The sequence below is a fragment of the Cucurbita pepo genome, chromosome LG04 (assembly GCF_002806865.2).
Source record: "Cucurbita pepo subsp. pepo cultivar mu-cu-16 chromosome LG04, ASM280686v2, whole genome shotgun sequence".
In the NCBI taxonomy this organism is placed as follows: domain Eukaryota; kingdom Viridiplantae; phylum Streptophyta; class Magnoliopsida; order Cucurbitales; family Cucurbitaceae; genus Cucurbita; species Cucurbita pepo.
Window position 1 is genome coordinate 1,641,568 of NC_036641.1, and position 13,982 is coordinate 1,655,549.

Here is a 13,982-nt window from a genome sequence, read left to right on the forward strand (position 1 = left end):
AAAGAGAGAATTTGATATATTTAAATAAGATTTAAATATCTTAATCAATTATGTGTCGGAATTGATTGGGATTGGCATTTGAATTGATATTAAATATTAATTAAATAGTTTAATTAATCATTTAATATTACTTTAATTTGAAATTGATCATTCAAATTAATTGTTGAATCAAAAAGAAAATGTTGACTTCATTTAATGAAAAAATCCATGTTAGTGGAATTTTGAGGTGTCAAAATTTGGTTTAATGCAAATTTTGAGTGTCAAAATTTGGTTAACTCAAACATGCGCTTGCCACATAATCCCAAACATTTGACTGGAATTTTAAGTGTCAAAATTTGGTGATCTCAAATTTGCAACAACATGCCAATATGACTGAGTGATAATGGTACATGGAATGTCTTCTTCTGGGAGAAAAAAACCTCTCACTAACACTCTCTTGATATATACACAATCCCTCCCAAGTTTAGTCACTCACCGAATTCCACAATCCCGTTCTAAGGCTGGAGGATAGTGGAGAAGACACTAGTGGTGGTTCGAAACCGGTTTGTGAGGAAAAAGAAATTTGAACTACAAAAGGTTAGTATTCAAACTCATTAGCAATTTGGATCTTAGGCACTTTTACAACATCAAACACAACATCTAACCCTTACCACATAAAAATAAACATCTCTCCTTACTCCTTAAATGATTATCAACGATTTACCTGAACCACATAGCGTGCAACCCTTAGCTTGATAACCATTTTCTGCAATCACCCTACAGAGTGACTATTAGTGGCTGGTTACCCGAAACACATAGCTTTTAACCCTTACCACAACTACCTTAATCAACAAACATAACATGCATGAATTAGGTACCAAAACGTTTGATTTCATGACCAACCATATATTAAGCCACACAACTCACATCAAACATATTCTCAATCATCAAACATAATTATGCATTCAATAGGTCTCATAAGATTTATTTTCATTGTCAACATACAACGTATCATACGACACACAACCATACAATAGCAAACATATTAAACCCTTTTAGAAAAACAAAACATTTAAGTTTCAATAGGAAGGTCCCTTACCTAGAGTGCTTCTTTTCTAATCGTCCCTACAGATATTGGTCCAATTCCGACTTAGATCGAGCCAACATTTAAACACCCAACTTGACTTAATACAACGATTCCTACAAATCAGAGGATTTTATTGCTTTCCTTCTTCCTACGTAGAGGCTGGTTCCTATTCTAACTATCTCTGATTTTATTGCTTTCCTTCTTCCTACGTAGAGGCTGGTTCCTATTCTAACTATCTAGAGAAAAACCGCGTTGTAACTTCGTTGGTTGGCAGGTTATACCTTAGTTACTCCATAGACATTTAGAGGTAAAAGGTAAGGGTATGGAAAATTCAAAGTCGAGGTTGGACTCAAAGAACAAGTCACATGAAAACTCACCGTTTACTTCTTCAAATGGTGGTTTCGATGATGGCAGCAATGCTCAAATCACGACGGTGACATGGGTGACGAGCGACAGTTGTCCAATGTGCGATGGTGCCTGGCGGTGGTCGTCCGACGTGCGAAGGCAGCTCGAGATGACGTAAGCAATGGTGGCGCGGGATGGCGTGAGAAATGGACGATGGTGGCGGCAGTTTAAAGAAGAAGAAGATGATCATCAAGAGGAAGGAAAAGGCGGCAGCTAGGGTTTGTGAGCCGGGTGGCTGGCTGGCTGTGGGTTTGACTATATTTAGTTGAATCCCTAGGGTTTATTTTTTATGTATTGCATATGGCCAACATCAGTGCTTCGGTCAAAGGGTCAAAGGTTAATTGAGAAGCTAATTACATGACATGGCCCAGAGGCGGAGAGCTGACATCATGCCTCCCCATGTAGTAGTACATTTTGAGACATTTCCAATTTTCTTGACTAGATGTCATTTTGGCGATCAATTACATGGCCCCGTGGAGCATCCGCACAATCGACACCAAATTTGGTGACTTTCATATAAACGAAGAGCCACATGTCGAAACTCATATCAACTTTAATTTTGGGGCCCTACTCGCCCCTCTCCTAGTTTGTCTTCAACATTCGTGTCACCTCATTCTCTCCGACCTTACTTATGTCTCAACTTGGCTTTAATGCATACTCTTCTTAGTGTGTTGATGATACAACATCCTCCTCAGTCTCATCATGGAACTTGTCTATCTCAGTCATGTTATGATGGTACTTGTTTAGATGGACGCTACATGAGAGTTGCCATTGTCACCTTTGCCTATCCGCATGTGGGGGTCACAACCTACTGTCTTTCGTAGTGAGGTTATCACTACTCAAGAGCACAATCGCATCGTGGATTGCAACATTTTGCACGTAACTAGATGGTTGCATTGTGTTGGATAGCTTATTTTCACACCTATTTCACAAATGTTCATTATAGTGAAACTTTTCTCTTTTTTTTCGCCATATTTTCTTACCAGTTTACCCTTCTATTTAAGTTCCTCCGGCGTCGATGATTTTATTTTAATATAAGGTAATTGATTATGTAATTAAATATATGACCAATATTATAATGAATACTAATATATTAACTTACATTCTTATGCAAAATGTTACACTCAAAAAAAATATCAAGTTTTACTAGTATATAATTAATCATATCTAAAAAATATGTATTAAGATAAGTGAAACATTGGTGGTTGTGAGTGAAAAATTGTTGGTGTTGCTCAAATATGACACAAAAACAACAGCAATCTAAGACTGTCGAAGAAAACAAAATTGCTAAACTGCATTAGTTCGAATGAAAAAAATAAAGGATCACACAAGCAACAGTAGTAACAAAAACAGTGAGAGATTGCTGCGACATAATTTGTTCCTTAAATGCAATGTCAAATTCATAAATTTAATCCTCTTCCTCTCCCTCATTCTCGGCAATGTTGAAGTACCTGAGTTCGTAAACGTTCCTATCTTTGTTCGCAGCGATCACTCGTAGCCAATCTCGCACATTGTGTTTCTTCAGGTACTTCTTGGTCAAGTACTTCAAATATCTACAACAGACAGATATAAGATAAAATCAGTCATAGTTCATGTTCCTTACATATACAATCATTTTTGTTTTATACACGCCAGAGTTCTCGAGGCCAAATTGCTACGTGTCAGAAGAACAAACGGAGAGACTAATGCAATTTAGATATTGAGTTTCTACAACTGCCTAAGATATTGCTTAGCAACACATCACCAATGAGTAAATAGGCCGAGCGATTTGTGATCTATTCTATCCCTCTCGGTTCCTATTCCTATATCTTCAAGTGTAGGAATGAAGACACAATTAAATGCAGAAACCTAGACGCAAATACATAAGTCGATTGACATCAATCAACTCCAAGAACAACCTCAATAAAATGATAAAATGAACTTATTGGAAGACCACATTGCTACGTTGGGGAAAGGAACAAGGGAGGGAATAAGCTAACTAACAAAACCAATCACAAATCACAAATCACTAGAACTATGTGCCCACATGAATACTTCGACAAAAAATGAGCAAATTTACAGGAATAATAGATTCAAAAGAACAAATAATTAGCACGTCAAACAGCACAGTGTTCTATTTCTACATATTCACAAACAAACCAACGCAACCAGCACATCAAGTAAACATAACAAGTTCACCATGTTTAGGTTACACTCTAAATAGTTACACAAGGAAACTGCCAATCAACTTTCCAATATGAACAGCCTATTCTATATCCCAAACTTCAAAAATAGAAGAACCAAAACCCGTTAAGAAACTATATATATAATCAGAGCCCTCAAAATGCTGTAATGGTATTCAAAATGTCTGACTCTCAGAATTCTACAAATGGATTTTCAATACACATTCAATCAATAACTTTATACAGAACAAAATTCAAACGAAACAACCCTTATTTTAGAATCAATTATTCTGCCCTCGTCTCGAATCTCAGAATTCTCCATCGGAGTTCAGTACATTCAATCATGTTCATCATACAAACAAATATCAAACATAACAAGCCTAAGTTGCCCCTCACTATAACAAATCTCAAATATAGCTTTAGAACAATAGCACATATTTGTAACATTCAAAACACTATCACGTAAGAAATATTCAACCTAGCCACTCCTCAATACAAACTTTATGTACAAAACTACATCCAAAATACAACTTCTGAAATAAAACTGGTCTCAACATTGATTCATAACAAACTAATGATTCAAATGAAAGGAAAAAAAAAAAACGTATACCTCTTGGAGAAATTACTGTCAGAAGTGACGGTAATTTTACTCTTCTCACGAGTAACAGAGACGGCATCGCCAAGAGCTCCAGCCTTGCCTCCGACTTTAATCCTCTCCAAAAGAAACTTTTCCAGAGAAGCAATGTCCATAATCTTATCTTCCACCGGCTTCGAACAGTCGATTGTGAAGGTTACTCCCTTCTTCTTCCCCTTGGGACCGGCTGCACCTCCTCGACTCATTTTCGATTTAGTTAAAAATCTCTGCAATCAGAAGAAAATCCAATGTATTGATGCCTAAAAACGACTAGATTAAGATCATTGGAAGCAACATAACAGAGAGGAAGAGAGAATTACCGGGTGCTGCAGAGACTTTGAGAACTCAGATACCGACGGCCGCCAAGTGAAGCCCTAAACGAGCTAGGTTTATGATATATAGTAACCAGATTGGGCCGCCGATGGACATGGACTTCCAATGGGTTTGTTCTCTTAACCCACACACTACACCCCACTTGGCTAGCTAGCTCGAGGAGTTAAATGTCGACTCGTCCGGATAATTCGATCAACTCAAATCATTCCGTTCAAACTATGAATATTGAATTGGATTAAATTTTTCTCGATTCGATTTGGATTAAATTTTTAAAAAATCAAAAAGTTCAGTTCGATTTGAGTGTTATCATTTTTTGGTCGGGTCAATCCAATCAACTCGAAAATAGGGTTACAATTCAACTCAGCGCAACCCTACTTATAAAAATATTAAGTATATTTTAAGTTGTTAATATAACATGTATTATAGATAAATATGATTTTTTTTTAATAAAAAAAAACTATTCGACAACCCAACCTAATATAACATGTGTTACTGGGTTGTGGATTATATTCAAGTTGCTCGAGTCACCCATCCAACCAATTTAAATTTTCAGATTCATTTAAAAGTTTTTTCCAACTCAATCTATACGCACATTGTATCAAGGGAGATATGACGTCAATATTTTCTCATATAACTTTAGAGCCCATTTTGCATAACAATAGGACTTGTATTTTCAAGAACAATGGTTCGATTAGTGGAGAAATTGGACACAGTGTTCGTAGTAGGTCGTTGTAAATCGATGACGGAAAGTGAAAGGAGAAAATATTAGAGTTTCCAAATTTAGTTCGATAATGGAAGGAGAAGAATATTCAGGCCGAAATTAGGGTATACGCTCACATCGAAAGCAAAAAAGTAGTCAACGTGAGTGAAAAACTTTTATTCAACGCTCTTCTTGTTCGATTTATTGGAAGTGACAACCTTTGTTGATTGAAATAATTTTTTAGAGTGGATATTCAACAATTTTTTTACACTACTTCATTTTTATTACGTCAAATTATTAAAATAATTTTAGCTAATTAAATTTTTATTCACTAATAAGTATATTATTGAATAATATATCTTAAATGGTAGGGTTTCGAGCTTATTTAGCGATCAATCTTAATAATTTTGTTTAACAAAATTATAAAATTATATACTTTTAATTGTAATAATCAATAAAATAATAAAATTGAAGAACTATGGGTTATATTTCAAAAATCAAATACCAAAATTATTTTAAATGGAGAATATTTATAAATTTTATATAATCATGATAAATCATTAATTAAATAATAAAAACGAATTTTTAAAAATCATTATATATAATTATTACAACAAAACATTTAATTAATTACAGTGGATTTGATTTGAATAAATGAATCATGTTTTAAAATTATGATACATTAATGAATGAGCTAACATAATTAGTTCTAAACGTAAATTATTCATATATATATATGGAGAGAGGTAAAAGAGATTATTCATTCTTGCTTTGGGGCTTACAAAATCACCATATATTAGGTCCTGATGGAAGGGAAAGATCAAACAGGGCAGAGCTTCTCACAGATCCACCAACATTTGGTTCATAATACAACACCATTCATTCATTCATTCATTCATTCATTCACCTCCAAGAAGGTTCACAAACAAATTGCTTATATTAATCATATTTGCATACTACAAAAGAATGGACAAGTAACATTGATTTCTAAGCCTCAGAATGAGAATGAAACTAGTTTATTACCCCTTCCCTCCTGTTGTGTACGTACACAAACACACAAAACAAAACTTAGTCCTTCCTTGAGTAGTTATCAATTGGAAGGAATTTGGCATATCGCTCTGCCTTCGCTCCTGATTTGTGTTCATAATATTCCACCACGGCAGCGCCTGCTAGAGCAGCCAGGGTCAAAGCCTGTGCGTGCAACCTGATAGCCATTTTCAACAACCCAGCACATCGACATCAGACCTCATACACAAGAACATGGCAAACAAAATGCCCCTTAAATAAGGATGAAGGTAAAACATAAAACATTTGGTTTAAATGCAATTTTGGTCCTCAAACTTCTGTCAAATTTCTCATTTTGATCATCTATGTTTGAAATCTCAATAGTAATTGTCAAACTTCCACGTGAATTTTTATCAGAGATGATACATAGATAGATGAAACATCAACTTAGGCTTAGTAAACCATTGAGCTCGTCAGAATTATTGAACACAAACAAAGAAAGTATAATTAGACATGATATTTAAAAGACTGAATAACCGAAGACAATTAGTAACATATGATCATATACCCAAATATGATGAAAATAAATGTTCAAAGATGGCCACAGAACAGCCTAAGGGACAATGAATCCTTAAAAAAATGCCCTCTAATCTAAGATGATGGTATACGTAGAATGGTAACAATTTACCAAGAAATCTTGGGTAGGCCATTCCAATTAGAGGCTATGAACTGTACATTGGCTAGTTTAGGGAATGATCATGGGTTTATAAGTAAGGAATACATGTCCATTGCTATGAGGCCTTTTGGGGAAGCCCAAAGCAAAGCTTGTGCTCAAAGTGGACAATATCATGCCATTGTAGAGAGTTGATTCCTAACAGGAAGGTCACAAGAGCACAGAAGCTAAGAATGTTTTGGCGTTCATCAGGAAAACGAAGCACTCAATCATAGGACAGTTTTTTCAGAGTCTAGAACGAAAATTTAAGGAAAACATGATCATGCAGCGCCGTTTTTTCTTTTGCTTTTATATAAGAGAGATTAAGGTTGTTCTACTAACAAATTCATGGACTTAATAATCAAGAACACAACAAAATTAAGCTTTCAAGCCATCCAAAACATCGCTTCAAACAAATTTAGGGGAAAATAATCTCTGTTTTATCAGAATTAACTCTAGAACATCCTCAGGATCTCAAAACTCCAGCCAAATCCCTAAAAGAGGGATGGTTTTTACAGACTTAAATCCAATAACGTTAATCCGCCGATTAATTCCAGAATAAAAACTTCATAAATAGGCAGCACTAGAGAAAAATCCAAAATCCAGGATTGAGGAAAAAAAAAACACAAAAAACCAGAAACGGACCTAGCATGGATGATCTTCACGCTGGTCTTCATATTAGGTTGAGACCAATTGTAGGCAATAGAACCCGCAATCCCGCTAAGCCACAGAGAACCTTCACCCCAAACAACAACAACATGCAATCAGAACACAAAATCGAAACATAACAAGCAATCGGAAATCAGGAAAATACAATAGACGGAGGATTGAAAACGTAGATTTACCGACGGTACGAAGCTTGTGCTCAGAAACCCACTCCCTAAGAGATTCGAGTTTGCCCTTGGATTCCGCCATGGATAACAGGAACAGAGATCGGCAAAGGAAAAGGGAGAGAAAATGCAGCAGAGTTTACGGATATGGAGAAATGGCAGTTTTCACATCGGGAAATTTATAGGAAAAAGGAAGAAGAGGCGAAATTGTGGAACGCCCCAAATTCTGTGGGCGGTGGGCGGGGGGACGAAAACCTCGTAGCTCAACGAATACAAAAAAAATTAAAAAATAAATAAATAAATAAAATAGTCCTTTTTTTTTTTTCTTTTTTGAAAAGCTATTAAATATTGTTGTTTTAAAATGCCAACCAACAAAATATTTTATGGGTATGTATTGGTTACATTCAATGTTCTGCCCCTTAATAATCTTTTGGGAATAAATTATAAAAAGTTCAACTCTGACTACTCGAACCACCGACCAACCCAAATATAGTGTTACAATCGAACTTAATATAAAATAAATAAAAATTTTAAATCTCAAAAAAATTTTAGATTATTAATTTTATTTTGTAGTCCTAGGTGGAAAATGTGGAACTGATATATATATATATTCTATTTTTATCCATTAACTTTTACCTTTATTTTGGGTAAATAAATAAATAAATGGTAGAGGTTAAGTTTAGGTACGTGGAAGACATCTATGTTAGTAGACGTGTTTTAAAATCTTTTAAGAAAGTTTGGAAGATAATAATATTTGTTAGCCGTGAGTTTAGGTTGTTACATTATTTTGAATAAATTCGAGGGGTGTCACTTATTAAGTGAGGCAGAAATTATTTTTCAGTAAGATCCTAAATGGGTAAACATACGATCCTGACACTACTGTTGGAAAGGAAACCTACAAATAAAGGCACTCGTCCTACATTAAAGGTACACAATACTAACTTAATCATTAGAGAGAATATGACACAAAAACACGTCATACTTATCTTGCATGTCTGAGATAACGTGGAGTTGATTCACCCCGTTCAACTTGTTCGGGCTAAATTAATCCAACACTAAGGTTAATTATAGATTTTTACACAAGTAATAATATTGAGCTTGTATTTTAAAAGAAGGTGCATTGGACTTTTTTCAAACGGAACATGTTGTACATAGTTGACCTCTTGATTTGTTCAACGCCCACACATTGAAAATGCTTTATTTTATTTTATTTATTTTCCATAAATTATAATTCGGCGATTATTATTAATTTATAATTAGATAATAAATTTAAATTATTATTGTTATTATTACTTAATCAATTATTTTATATTATATTACAAGGTTGCTTTCGTATTGGAAAAAAAAGTAAAATATTACATTTAATAATGATGCATGTATGCATAAATGACATATGGTATACATATATGTTTACATCCATATTTTATTCTAATTTTTTTAAATGTATTAATGATGCATGCATGCATAAATGATATAGAAGATAACGGTGAGAATCCAAAGATTGAAGATGGAGGAATAAAACTCGTTCCTAAGTAGACTCTAAATTTGATGTATGAATGACGTGTGCTCTATGACTCCTAGACATGTCATGTTTTATAAATATTTGACGTGTGCTATGGTATGATTATTATAATGTAGTGGTTAGCCTTCCTACCAGGATGCCTCCTTTCTCAAAGATTTTCGAGATGTACGGCTCTCTGACGATCCCAAACCTTCTAATGACTAGACGATAAGACCCTGTTCTCCCCTCTCGGTTGGTGTCAAGCCAATTTCGAAAGTCGAGACGATAAAAAACAGGCAGAATTCAAAGAAGGGTTTCCTAGGCCATTAGGCTGGGATAGGTTGCTTTCAGTCCTCCTTCCTCGTAGGAGTCTTAGATTTGATCAACTCACCCACGAAGGGATGTCAATCCACCTAAGATGAGGAAAAATCATATGAATTACCAAAGGTTTACCACCAAAAAGATGTCAACTCAAAACCGATTCTCAAAAGAAGGGTGATTGTGACCAATCCTTAAGAAGAGGTCGACAACCGACTTGGTCAAATGGTCGAGATATAGACCAACTATGAAAGTCGTGCTATCGACTCTAAACTATGCATATCCTACAACGTGAGGTTCGAGAGTTGAGGTAGCTATCATGAGTGAAAGTATGACATGTGATTTGTCACATTTAAATTTTTTTATTTATTTGAACCCTAATTAATTTAAATAATTTATAACTTTTTTTTAACACCCCATCTGCATTCTTTCCTGTTAGATTGAAGCTTCAGATCATATAAATCGCGCTCTCATCATCAGTTCTTTCATTTCTCCGCTTCGGACTGGTAAGATTCTAAGTTCTTATTTGAAGTTCCTTTCTTTCAGATCCGTTCTTCTTTTATTTTTCATAATCAATACTCACTTCCTCGTGTTTTCTAATCTAACATTCATCATTTGGCCACCCTCATCCTGTTGAGGTTTAGTTTGATTCTGTGATTTTCTACTGAAACAACTACAATCTTCGAATTGCGTTAGTTGAAGAATACAAACTTTGATGTTTATGTTATATCGGTATAGCCAATTTACACGCTGTATTGCGATCTGATTCTGTTTCGTTGTAATGTTGCCTCAATCTGTGAGAACAGGAGTAGCATAGAAATCATGAACAGGAGTAGCATAGATTGATGGAGCTAATGGTGTCGGTGGACAGATGTTAAGACTTTTGAAGGAAAGCTTGAATGGCTTGGCTATTGAGATTCGTAGTTCAGGAAATGGAGAAGGTGTACTCAATGAAGGATTAGGTGCTGATTTTGTTCAGAAAGAGAAGATTGTTCCACGAAACTTTGGTTCGCAAGATGTTGGGATCAGGTTTGACATTGCTGCGTTGTTGATTAATCGAGTTTATTTTGGTTATGGAAAGTATCATACGATGATATTGCTCACATGTGCCAGCTTATCACATAAGAAATATCTTGATCTTCGAATACAAAGGATTAATCTTAGATTTTGTAAATTAATCAAATGGTGAACATGGCAGCTTGGTAGGTGCAACAATACCCTTTCCCCCACCATACCATATAGTGTATTACATGTTATGTAATGTCATTCACACTCCACATAATTGACATCTTTCTCTTTAGCATTGTGTGTGTCATACAAAATAGGCCGTAGATATTGTCCTCTTCGGGCTTTCCCTTTCAAGCTTTCCCTCAAGGTTTTAAAACGCGTTTGCTAGGGAAAGGTTTCCACACTCTGATAAGGAATGCTTCATTCTCTTTTCCAACCAATGTGGGATCTCACAATCCACCCCCATTGGGGGCTCAACTATGAGATCCCACATCGATTTGAGAGAGGAATGAGTGCTAGCAAGGACGGTGGGCCTCGAGGGGGGTGGATTGTGAGATCCCACATCGGTTGGAGAGGAGAACAAAACATTCTTTATAAGGGTGTGAAAACCTCTCCCTAGCAAACGCGTTTTAAAACCTTGAGCGGAAGCCTGAAAGGAAAAGCCTAAAGAGGACAATATCTGCTAGCGGTGGGTTTGAGCTGTTACAATCATCATCATCATTGGTGTTTACGAAAGAGATCAGTTTTTGGTTGTAGCAAGTCTTTTAAATTAGGGAAACCATTTTTTATTGATATATCTTTTATGATTGAGAATGATAAAATGTTTTCTTAATCGGAGGTAGTATTGAATGCTTGGATGCTTCTAGCTTTTCAAGTGTGCTAGTTTCGATGGAGAGGCTGACCGACTCGTATATTTTACCGTACGATCGGGAAGTAGCAATAAGATCAATCTTGTTGATGGGGACAAAATATTATCTTTATTTGCCATATTCATCAAAGAACAGTTAACGATTTTGGCAGCAAGGAGTGAAGCCACCAAAATTGATTTTCAGCCCCGCCTTGGTGTCGTCCAAACTGCTTATGCAAATGGAGTCTCGACTCGGTATCTTAAAGAGTTGGGACTGGAAGTAGTATTCACTCCAACCGGAGTAAAGTACTTGCATGAGAAAGCTGCTGAATTTGAAATTGGCATCTATTTTGAAGCAAATGGTCATGGGACTGTCTTGTTCTCAGATTACTGTATTTCAATGTTATATCCCATTCATTTGGAGCTCTCCAATGTATCTAATGGTAATATTTATGTGGGAAAGAGATGGCCCTCTCGTGAAGTTATTACAGTTTTCGCGTGTAGGAGTTAATTTATTGTATGTTTCAGGTTCGGAATCGGAAAAGGCAGCCTTCAGATTACTGGCAGTCAGCAAATTGATCAATCAAGCTGTGGGAGATGCCCTGAGTGGCTTGCTCCTAGTTGAGGCTATTCTACAGCACAAACATTGGTAGACTGGAATGAACTTCATCGGGATCTACCGAGTAGGCAGCTCAAGGTTTGTTTGTCTGCTTCCTCACTATGAAGCAAGTTTATATTGTTCTCTAGTTTTTATTTTTGAGAGGAAAGAAGCAAACCTATTGTTTGTGGGACAAGTTAGAGGGAAAATAAATGTAATTTACAGTTCTTGTTCATTTTGCTATTGTTTGTGGCAATAACACTATCAATTCAATTACTGTAGTAGTAGGCCAGATTTTAAGACTGTGGTAGCATGCATGTTCTTTGTGGCTTCCGTATGTGTGAGATTCCGTATCGATTAAGGAGGAGAACGAAACATTTTTTACAAGGGTGTGGAAACCTCTCTCCAACAGACGCGTTTTAAAATACTTGAGGGGAAGCCCGAAAGGGAAAGCCCAAAGAGGACAACGTCTGTTAGCGGTGGATTTGGGCCGTTACAAATGGTATCAATGCCAGACATTGGGCGATGTGCCAACGAGGAGGTTGAGCCCCGAAGGGGGGTGGACATGAGGTGGTGTGCCAGCAAGGACGCTATGCCCTGAAAGGGGTGGATTGGGGAGTCCCACATCGATTGGAGAAGGGAATGAGTGTCAGCGAGGAGGTTGAGCCCCGAAGGGGGGTGGACACAAGGCGGTGTGCCAACAAGGATGCTGGGCCCCGAAAGGGGTGGATTGGGGGGTCCCACATCGATTGGAGATGGGAACGAGTGCCAGCGAGGAGGTTGAGCCTCGAAGGGGGTGGACACGAGGCGGTGTGCCAGCAAGGATGCTGAGCCCAGAAAGGGGTGTGGATTGGGGAGTCCCACATCGATTGGAGAAGGGAACGAGTGCCAGCGAGGATTCTGGGCCCCGAAGGGGGGTGGATTGTGAGATTCCACATCGGTTGGGGAGGAGAACAAAACATTCTTTATAAGATATTGTGAAAACCTCTCCCTAATAAATGCGTTTTAAAAATCTTGAGAAGAAGCTCGAATGGGAAAACCCAAAGAGGACAATATCTGCTAGCAGTGGACTTGGGCCGTTAGAGTATGCAACTTTTTTTTTTTTTTGAGAAGATTCATCATTCACTTCCTTGATTTGAATATTGATTCTTTCTTCGTTAACTCACAGGTGAAAGTCGTTGACAGAACAGCGGTTGAAACAACTAATGCAGAAACTGAGGTTGTAAAGCCACCTGGGTTACAAGAAGCAATCAATGTGGAAACAGGTAACGACAACTCTGAAATCTATATTTGCTTAGCTAATAAGTTGCATGTTTCATATTTTTCAGTAAGATCTGTTTCTTATACTTCATTTCAGCTCAACTAGATTGATTGTTTCCCTTAGATATGCAATCCGTTTCTCCGTACGACAACTGATATCCCTCTGATCCCTATATTCTCGTTATCTTTCATTTTCTGTTGCAGCAAAATATCCTCAAGGACGTTGTTTCGTAAGGCCATCAGGAACCGAGGACGTTATTCATGTCCATGCAGAGGCATCCACACAGGAAGCAGCAGATAATCTTACAAACTTGGTAGCAAAACTAGTGGACCAATTCCTTGGGGTTGGCAGCTCGAAACAAGCAGATAAGGAACGACCAAGGTACACATAATGGTTCGACATAAACTTAAATCTTTATACACCTGACTCGATAACATTAGCTTCTCGTTCTCGTTTTTATTTATACTTAACAACCTCAAGCTTAACATAATGTTGCCGGTAGTGATTCTTTAACATTGGTCTGAAATTGAGAAAATTATATGTATCTGCATGATTTTGTTCTTGGGAGCTGTTTAGAAAAGTTTTTGGGATGATTTATACTT

General features: G+C 36.7%; 2 protein-coding genes and 1 pseudogene across 2 annotated transcripts; 1 reads left to right on the forward strand and 2 right to left on the reverse strand.

Annotated features, from left to right (window-relative positions):
• Nucleotides 1–2,673: 2,673 nt before the first annotated feature.
• On the reverse strand, nucleotides 2,674–4,692 carry LOC111792902 (60S ribosomal protein L22-2). The gene is made up of 3 exons (XM_023674525.1): nucleotides 4,588–4,692; nucleotides 4,244–4,494; nucleotides 2,674–3,024 (listed from the first exon to the last, which is right to left on the reverse strand). Exons 2-3 carry the CDS (start codon nucleotides 4,471–4,473, stop codon nucleotides 2,880–2,882), a joined length of 375 nt encoding a protein of 124 aa, XP_023530293.1. The 5' UTR covers nucleotides 4,474–4,494; nucleotides 4,588–4,692; the 3' UTR covers nucleotides 2,674–2,879.
• A 1,390-nt stretch (nucleotides 4,693–6,082) lies between these two features.
• Nucleotides 6,083–8,110, reverse strand: LOC111792905. Its single transcript, XM_023674532.1, has 3 exons — nucleotides 7,863–8,110; nucleotides 7,663–7,753; nucleotides 6,083–6,504 (listed from the first exon to the last, which is right to left on the reverse strand). Exons 1-3 carry the CDS (start codon nucleotides 7,930–7,932, stop codon nucleotides 6,369–6,371), a joined length of 297 nt encoding a protein of 98 aa, XP_023530300.1. The 5' UTR covers nucleotides 7,933–8,110; the 3' UTR covers nucleotides 6,083–6,368.
• Nucleotides 8,111–10,537: 2,427 nt separating this feature from the next.
• On the forward strand, nucleotides 10,538–13,947 carry LOC111792702 (annotated as a pseudogene).
• Nucleotides 13,948–13,982: the final 35 nt, after the last annotated feature.